Here is a 9,989-nt window from a genome sequence, read left to right as displayed (position 1 = left end):
ATTATCTCTGCATAGAATAAAATGAAGTGAACAGGATTCACCTTTACAGATATCAAATGCTTCCAATAATAATCTCTCAAGACTATTTGCAATTTTGCAGTAATGTTCCCACTTGAATTTGCATGTAAAGTCGTAGATATCTTGGACCTTAAGGTCCTCTCCAAGGAAGATAAGAATATTGAAAATTAAATATAAAAAATAAAGGTAAAGTGAAAGCCAAAAGGATACCCTTGTCACTGTCATTACACCTGTTGTCCAACTTTGGATCCTGTAGACTCTTTTCTTCATCCTAACGATAAGAACAACCTCAATAACATCTTACAATTGATTAACATTCATACCATTTTTTTACTTTTGTTTGGAGTTAAAGTGATTCCATTCTATTTCCATTCTACACTCATTACTAATGATCTTTTTGTTTATGCTTCCCCACAAGAACATGGTAGAGTTTCCCATTTTTTTAACTCTCCAAATGAGCCCACAGTATGCTTTTTCATTAACAACTGAGATCTTCACTGTTCCTAAGTAACCCATTATTCTCTTTTCCCCAAAAGTTTAATGTTTTGCTTTTGTCTTACTGGTTTTCACTTTTACTTTTGGCACCACAACCGACTACTTTTAGAATTGTGTGACCTTCAATTATTCCAAGTACTGCATGCCAAATTTAAATAATTACTTGTCCTTCCATGTCTTTCTCACTATGTTTCTTAGCAGCAGCTGTAACAGTTCATTCTCTGACTGAGGAAGGGGTTTGTTTGTGTGTGCAGAGCAGGAGAGAAGAACAAATATAGATAAAATATAGCACTAGATCTAAGATAATGAAGTTAGTAGGAGCAATAATTATTATTTTTGTTGTGGCATTGGATGTGGCAGCAGGAATCCTTGGTCTCCATGCAAATAATGCCCAGAATAAGGTATAAATCTACCTACTATAGAACTTGTTTGAGTAGATGTAATGGCAGCCTAGAACACCATTGTTTTAATTCTACATAGTTGTATTGTCATGTTTTCAATCTTGCATACTCTTATCTGATCACTGAACTCATTTAGTGTTGATTATAGAGCTTGTTTGAGTGGGTTTAGTAGAAGCCAAGAACATGTTCTTATCTCGTTACAAATCATTTAGCTTGTTTGAGTGGACTTAATGGTAGCCAAGTACACCATTGTTTTAGCTCTACAAAGTTGGGTTTGTTGGTGCAAAGCATTGTAATCTTTTGGATCTTGGGTTCTTTTAGCTGAACTCTTCTAGTGTTCATTATAGAATTTGTTTGTGTGGGCTTAATGGGAACCTAGAATATCAATTTTTTTTTGAAGTTCTACAAAGATGGGTTTGTTGGTGTAGTTGTCATATATCTTATGACTGAGCTCTTTTAATGTTGGTTTTGGAACTTCCTTAAGTGGTTTAATGGGAGCCTAGAACTCATTGTCATAGTTCTTTAAGAAGTTGGGTTTGTTGATGCTGAGTATTGTCATGTTTTCACTTATCTTATGGCTGAACTCTTTTAAAGTGTTGATTTTGGGTATGTGTATGTAAATGCAGGAGAAGCATATAGGGTTTTTGTTCATAGAATGCAGGCATCCAAGTCATGAGGCATTCCATCTGGGAGTGGCAGCAGCTTCACTTTTGCTGATAGCCCATGTGATTGGCAATGTTGCAGGAGGGTGCATTTGTTATGGCTCTAAAGAGGAGCTTGCAAATTCTCCTGTTAACAGACAGGTTGCTGGGATTACCCTGCTCCTTTCATGGTAAAATTCATTTTTCCTTTAACTTCCTTGACATCACTAGATATAACAAAGCTGTGGTTGAGAATTAAAGCATTATCTTGAGCTTAAAAACTGAAAAGATACGTACTTTATATCCTTATTTGTTGGACTTCAGAAGTATATAATTTGGTTTGGAAAAATACAACATCATTTGACCGTAAGAATTGCATACAATGTACTTTACATCTGCATTTAAGTCAGTTTATGGTGGTCTTTTAGTTTCACACTTATAAGACTTGGCATTTGAAGTTCGGTTACAGTTGAACTGAAAATAGAGTGAACTTTAAGAGAGTTAGTAGGTTCAGTGGTAGAACACCTGACAGAAAAAGTTTAACAAAACCCTTCCCACCATTTATAGTTTAACTGATGAGAATCCCTCTTGGTTTTGAACTGCCATTTGTCGGGCCCAACTTGGAATGCTTCATACCCACAGCATTGCAAGAGAAAAAGTTGCTGTAATGGTTGCTTACTGGACCCATGGCCAGTTACAATTGAAAGATTCTTTGGAAAAAGGAAATTCTAATTTGACCGAATTAAGAATGCTTTCCAAATTAGAATATATTTTAATAACTATTTAGTATTTGAATTGAATTTAGAATACCCGTTTAAAGTTTTATAACTTATTAATTTAGTAACTTGCCTTATATTATATTAGTAATAATACTTAATACTAATAATACTTAATACTAATAATAAATAAACAAGAATATGTTTTATGTATAACTTTTTTCTCATTTAATCGACAATTATATATATATAGAAAGATTAAACAAACCATGTGTGCCCAAATCTGACTGTTAAGTCCAGCTGTCAAACAAAGAAATACAATTACTTATTCTGATATACTTCAGAATATTTAAAGCATCATAATTAAAAAATATATCATAAACTAAAGATATCTAACTATAATAATATTCATATTATATTCATATTTTTAACTGTATTTCTCATATATCTATCAAATTGAAGGAGTCACAATACCCTCTTGCTAATATGGTTTCCTGTTCTCGTTTCTGCACCATATCTTTGGTCTAAGACTTGTAGAAGAAGTTTCCTGCTATTCTTCCCCTTTTGTCTCTTTAGACATTTCCGTCTTGATTATTTTTGCATAATGCATTGGCTCACTGCCCACTAGTTTCCCTTGATTCCTAGAGGTTTTGTAGTATAAGGGACAACATGCACTAAATTTTTCACCAATTAGAAAGAATAACATCCTTGAACTTCTTTAAACAAGCACTTATGTACACTACGTATCCTTTGCCTTTGATGTATAGTTATTTTCAATGCAAATTCTCTACAGATTTAAGAGCTTGCTACAGAGCAACATCTCTCTAGTTTTCTGGATTTATTTCTTTTACTGTCTTCAATGTCATCCACCCTGGAACCACTGAAAAATAGAAGAATTTGTTCAATTAGCATGGCCCTTAAAACACTTTTGATATTCTCCAGTACTCTTCTATGCTTATTGCTGTACACACAAGATCCATGGTACAAGCTCAATGTGAACCATATTGTTTTAATTTCAAAAGCATCCAAGAAAATCACATGGATTAGTTTTTGATGCACCTCTGGGCAAGCTCAGCCCATTAGACTAACTGGTATTGCTCATTGTTCTTAACTGAGTTTCCCCAATGGAAAGACATGACAAGCTTTTATTTACTTTTTAACTGTACGTCATTCATAACTATAAATGATTTTTTTACTTAAGGGGTTTCTTGGGGAGTCATACATGACTGAAAGGTTTTGTGTGTGCAATACTTCAGCTAAAAAATTCCACTTACCTTTAACATCATGTACATTTACATTGAAACCCTGCAAGCAAGCTTCATATTACAATCACTTGTTGAAAATTGGAACCCTCGTGGTAGCTGTACTTCTGAGTTCCATTAATGTAGTAACCATATAATTTAATGTTAGTTACCTCTTGGTTGAAGCTTGATATTAAATGTTTGTTTTTGAGAATAACATCAGTAAGAAGGTGCTGGACTGGTACAATAGGAATACACTAGAAACTCATTAACAAAACTAAAACATAGAGAACATTAAACTGTAGAATGACAGACCTTCCTCTATCAAAACTTGATTTTAGGAAAGTAGTATACCACCACATATCATCAAAATACAAGTCCATATAAATAAGCATTAAAGTATAGTACTTAAACTAGAAATAAAGTTTATACAGTCGTTGCTATAACCAGAGTTCACAGTAGCAGTCTTAGCAAAACCATTATAAAACCAAAAGTATGATAATAGTCCCTAGGGCTAGCAGAATTAACACGGTAGCAGCACATAAGAAGGAACATCAATTTCCTTTCCCCATAGCAAGATAGATGCCCATTCTTCATTCAGGAACTTGAAGAGTTCCCAAGTGTCGTCTCCTCAGCTAGGTTACCTCTAGAAGCCTTACCCTGCAATAGACAAAGAGTGGTGGTGAAGACATGCATAACTTTTAATACAAACTCATTCACATCGTTCAGGTGGTTGCTCATAGCTGTCATTTCCTCCTCTAGCTTTTTGACAGACATCTCCAGACTAACAATTTGATTTTTGAAACTACTCACCATACCAACACCAAAGTTGCCTTTGCCAAGGCGATCAACAGCCGCATTGCTCAAATTCAGCAACGGGGACATTTAATAGTAAGAAACTACAATTTTCTTTAGATATCTCATTTAAATGTTGTTTATGCTGTATTTAGATTTTGCTTCCCAGTCTATACAGGGATATAACATTAATTTTCATTGGTAGATATATCTCTGATGATATTAGATTTATAGAATCCATATTGTTGACTCTAATTACTTTTAGATTTAATTGTATGATAGTTTTTACACTAAAATGTTCAAATTATTCTTTGTGATAGATTGGAGCGATGGGCTTGAAACTTCCATGTTTGAAAGAGATGTTATGATCCCTCCCTCCCTTCCTGCTTGACATGGACATGAAACTTATTTGAAACGTTAGTAGTGTAAGAAATTCAAAAAATTTAATCTTGTTTAGCAACCATTTTCTGCCTAGTTAATGTGTGTCCTTTTGCTTAGTTAGATGTCTCTGAGGTTAGACGTTTTCAGAATCTGTGTTAGAGGTTTCTTAGAACATCTGAAATTAACCTTAAACCTGCTCAGTTAGTTGGCACTTCAATGAACTTCCACTGTTATTTGAGTTATTGCTTTGTCTCTGTTTCGATTTTTGGTTGTTGATTAGGGATGAAAAGGTTATATTGCTTCCCGACATTATGTTTTACTGATAAAAGGATACTGCTCTCTTCTAATTAAATTTTTATGATTGTAGCGCCGAAATTGAGGGTGACGATAGAGTCTTGTCTAGAAGTTTCATAAATGATCCATGCTTTTCATCATTAAAACGTAAATAGGACCAAGAAGAATAGGTTTGCAATTGATTCTGGCACAATAAGTAGAAGATAACAGTAATCCATCTATGCAATGAATCCATTGTAACAAAGCCAAACAAGACACCAGTCCAAGCCTGCTCTGGGATGAAATTTTAATATGTTACTAGATGTAAACGTACATATAGATCGATATCTACAGTCTTTACATCAAGGGTGCCAGAATTGAATACTGCTCGGATCGATTACAGTTAAATCTATTACTAAGAAATAATACAACTTAATTTATTTGGAAATGTGTGTCTAACCATTCAAATGTAGAATGGTATGGTACATAATGAAATTTGGGATTTTCATTGATGAGAAGTCAAAACTTTAGTAAATCACCTGGCCATTGAGTTGTGTTTTTGCAACCTCTATTGTGTCTTTACAATCTCTATAATATCAGCTAACATGGTTTTTCTTTGCTAAATATATAGTTCATAACTAAAGAGAAAGTACACTTAATTAGATGAAACATAAGTCAATTTTTTTTGGGGTTACTGATATTTATTTCTTATTTGGGTGTTGAAGGGTAATGCTTGGAATTGCATTCACATTGCTGATACTTGGAGCCATGTACAATGACCATTCAAGGACTACTTGTTCACTAAGTCGCCACAAGTTTTTATGGTATGGAGGAGTATTGTGTTTTGTGCATGGAGCTCTTATCACTGCATATTATGTTTCAGCCACAGCAGTTATCGGTCCTGACAAAAACATGAGAGGCTTGCCCATGGCAGACAGAGGGCGCAGTAGTTACTGAGCCATATTGGTTTTAACCAATTTTGTAAAATTCATTGAAGAGGGTTTTCTTCATTGTGGGAAAATTCTACTCAATTGAGTATGAAACATTTTAAAATGTCATGCAAGTTACTATGTAGTAGGAATTCCAATGTCACACAAGTTACTACGTAGTAGGGATTCCAATTTGTATGTTATGTGTTTATTTCATCTCATTCGCTCTTGAATTAGATTAGGGGTTTACTGTTCGAAACCCACTATGGAGATTTGATGAAATTGTAGAGTGAAGGGAAATGTGGGTTTGCTGTGTGGGAATAATTTTTGTTTGTATAATGGAATTTCAAGTATTGATTTATCATATTGCTTGCCAAGCTAGTGTTTGAGATTGCAAATTCAATTTCAAATTATTATTTTTATTTCTTGTATTTTATTTCATACTTGATTGGATTTTCATACTTGATTGGGGTGGTCTTCAATCTATTGCTGTTTTAATTTGAATAAGAGTTGAAATCATTTCCTATTCTTTCCATGGAATGAACAGTGAGCTTCATAGTGAAGATTTGTGTATTTTACATTGGATATTATATGTAAGATTTGCTCCATGATACAATACAAATGAGAGAGAACTTCGAAAGTGGATGGATGAAGCCTCAAGTCATTTCATATTAAAGGCCGATGGACTGATCTTTTTAGGTGGAAGTAATTCCTATTTTGGGAAATTATGAACTAACTTTTATTCCTGGTCCTGATGGCTTTCCAGTTTCAAGAATTTTGGGACATCATTAATCATGATTTGTTGGAGGTGGTTAAGGAATCCTATGCTAGCAAGCAGATGCTTCGAGCTTTGAACTCTACATTCTTGACTCTTATTCCTAAGAGAGAGGGTGCTAATCAATTGGAGTTTTTTAGACCAATTGCCTTATGTAATGTGGTTTACAAAGTTATTACTAAGTTGATTGCTGAGAGAATGAAAAGGTGGCTTCCCATTATTATCTCAGAAGAACAAGGTGGTTTTGTTGCTGGCAGACAAATTTTGGATGGGGTGGTTATTGCTACTAAGGCTATTCACTCTATGGCTACTTCAAGGGAGAGAGCAATGTTTGTTAAGTTGGATATGACTAAGGCCTACGATAGAGTTAAATGGAGTTTCCTAAGGAGTATTCTTCTTTCTTTTGGATTTAGCTCTGACTGGGTGAGTTGGACTATGAGTTGTGTTACTTCTGCCTCTTTTTCTATTCTTATTAATGGTCAACCTTCTCAACTATTTGGTGCTTCTAGAGGCCTCTGCCAGGGTGACCCTCTCTCCCCATATCTATTCATCATCATGGCTGAAGGCTTAGGCAGATTCATTAAGTATCAAGTGTCCCAGAATTCTATTCAAGGTTGGCGATGGGGTAATGGCTTACCTTCTCTTTCCCATCTTCAATTTGTTGATGATTCTGCTCTTGTGGGTCTTGCTAGGATCAAGGAAGCTAAAGCCTTTCGATATGCTTTGGATGTTTATTTGGCAGCTTCAGGCCAGAAAGTTAATGAGCACAAATCTTCCATTTACTTTTTTAACACTCCTGATTCTATTCAGCACAGGATTGTTGGTATCCTACGGTTTCAGATTGGGTCACTTCCTTTGACTTATCTTGGCATTCCTATTACTATTTCTAGGCAGCCACATCTCTTCTGGCAAAATTTGATTACCAAGCTTCAGGATAAGGTAAATCATTAGACTCATAGATGGCTTTCTACTGCTGCCCAGGTTACTCTTCTTCAAGCTGTTATCCAAGCTTTTCCTACTTATAGAAGCATGGTTCAGGCTGCTCCTATTTACTTTCTTAAGGAGTTTGATGCTCTTTCCTGGCAATTCCTTTGGAGTGGTAATTTGCATAGTACTTTATTGGTGATGGTGCTCTGGACAACATCAACTTTGGGCTCGTTTTATCACTCATAAATATTTTCATGGTGTTGATCCTTGCTCTGTTTCTGCACTTCCTCTTGAAGGTTGTGGCTCAATGGTTTGGCATACTTTGAAGACAGGTGCGATGTTGGTGAAGAGGGGTCTATTCCGGATATGTAAAGGAGGTTCTCAGGCTTTGTTTTGGTCTGATGCTTGGGATGGATTCCCTTCCATTTTATCCATGTACCCTCATCTTCAGTCTCTTTGTGACTCTTTTCTTGCTGCTGGATGGGATAAAGTGGTTCATTACAAGACTCCTTATCAATTGGGACCTGTTGTTGGTTACAGATGGAAGCATTCTTCTGATTGGCCTCCTAAAGGTACAGACATGGATCATCAGGAGCTTTCTCAAATTTTGGCCTCTAAAGAGTGTTCCTCTTTGCTTGGTCTAGATGTTTTGGCTTGGGGCGATACCTTGTCTGGTAAATATCATGTCTCTGTTGGGTATTAGGAGATAACTAGACAATTATTTGGGGATGCTGAGGTCCCTTGGTGGAAGCAAGTTTGGAATAAAGTTTCTTGGTCCAAGTGCAATTTTTTCATGTGGCTAGTGGCTCACAACCGTTGTCTTACCTGGGATAATCTTTGTAAATGTGGATTTCAGGGCCCCTCTTGTTGTGTTTTGTGTGGTAATGGAGAGGAGTCTGTCTCCCATCTGTTCTTCCATTGCTCCTATTCTACTCAGATATGGCACCTTTGGTGGAGCACTTGGGGTTGCTCTTGTAAGCATGCTTCCTCTTTGCCTGAGTTCTGGGCCCACTTGGGCAGTGCTCCCTCCAAGTCTTCTTCTCTCCATGCTGCTTGGATTGCTAGCCCATCTTTCATGCTTTGGCATATCTGGTTGGAGAGGAATCGTCACATATTCCAAGATGTTCGGCTTGGTGTTTTGCATCTTTGGTGGAAGATATCACATTCTCTTCAAGAAACTATTCATGTTAAGTGTGAGCTTGATGGGGGTATGGATCTGGTTGATCTTGCTATCTGTAATTGCCTCAATTTTCATCTTCAGGATGGGGCTACAGCTCAAAGGTTTCCTTCTGTGTCTAGGAACCTTCAACATCAGAGGAAGGGTCAGGTTAACTGGGATGGGCATTGGACTCCTCCTCCCTGTGAAGTTCTGAAAATTAACACTGATGGTTCTTCTCGTGGGAATCTTGGCCCTACTGGTATTGGGGGAGTGGCTCGTTGTAGTTCTGGGGATGTTAAATTTTTCTTCTCAATTCATAAGGGTGATTACACTAAAAAATTTATGGAAGCTCAGGCTATTTTATATGTTGTGGAACAATGTTGTTTGCGGAGATGGAGTAAGATTATTTGTGAGTCTAATTCCCAGGTGGTGGTGAACATGCTTTCTTCGCAGGAGCTTGAGGATTTTAGTTGGCAGCTGGCCACTGTTGTTAAGTAGATTATTCTCTTCTCTACCTCTTTTCAGTTCATTAGGTTCACATTTATTCCTCATGAATGGAATAGAGCTGCTGATTGTTTAGCCAAATGGGCTTCTAGTCATGATCCGAGTTGGAATATTAGGGATAGGAGGCAACTGTCCTTTGAGATGGTGCAAGAATTTGATGATCTTGTTGCTCAGGATCGAGCTCCTTGTTGAGCTCTCCTTGTTGTATTCCTTTCTGTCTTAATAAATTTTTACCCCTCTTTTCTCAGTTTACAATATTGTTTGGAAATCTAGTCATCGTCTAATATTACCATTGACAATCACTTCTTTCAATTGAGAATGCCTTGCTTGATAGATAATTGGTAATTTGTTTTATTGCTAAGAATGATAAATAGAGAAATCTTTTCTTAAATGTATTTATAACTTTTTAATATATATTTTTTGTATAGAGCATGATAAAAATAAGATTGTCATCAATAATAATGTTGTCAAGGTTTTAAGCTTTAACTAGTTGTAATTCAACTATTTCAATTTTGATATTTTTTATGAGATTTCTTATCTTTATTTATTAAGTACGAGAGATTCATCATTTATTGTTGTGTTGTAGCCTTTTGCCTAATTAATAAAAATTAACTTGATTTTGCTAACATGTATTGTTGAAATTTAATTTCTATAAGCTATTTAGAAGTAGAGTCTATTTAGCTCTAAATGATCGATTGAGGAAATGATATAATTTGAGACCTCATCAACAAGGG

General features: G+C 35.8%; 1 protein-coding gene across 1 annotated transcript; it reads left to right on the top strand.

Moving 5' to 3' along the window:
• The first annotated feature begins 697 nt into the window (after nucleotides 1–697).
• Nucleotides 698–6,254, top strand: LOC149553636 (transmembrane protein, putative (DUF1218)). The gene is made up of 3 exons (XM_089789039.1): nucleotides 698–914; nucleotides 1,541–1,746; nucleotides 5,687–6,254. The coding sequence occupies exons 1-3, from the start codon at nucleotides 819–821 to the stop codon at nucleotides 5,916–5,918; spliced, it is 534 nt and encodes a 177-aa protein (XP_089645165.1). The 5' UTR covers nucleotides 698–818; the 3' UTR covers nucleotides 5,919–6,254.
• The last annotated feature ends 3,735 nt before the right edge of the window (nucleotides 6,255–9,989 follow it).

Source organism: Cupressus sempervirens, chromosome 6, assembly GCF_028749045.1.
Source record: "Cupressus sempervirens isolate cs-2001-9-10 chromosome 6, ASM2874904v1, whole genome shotgun sequence".
Classification (NCBI taxonomy): domain Eukaryota; kingdom Viridiplantae; phylum Streptophyta; class Pinopsida; order Cupressales; family Cupressaceae; genus Cupressus; species Cupressus sempervirens.
Note: the sequence above shows the minus strand (reverse complement) of the source record. Positions and strands in the feature narration are given on the sequence as shown.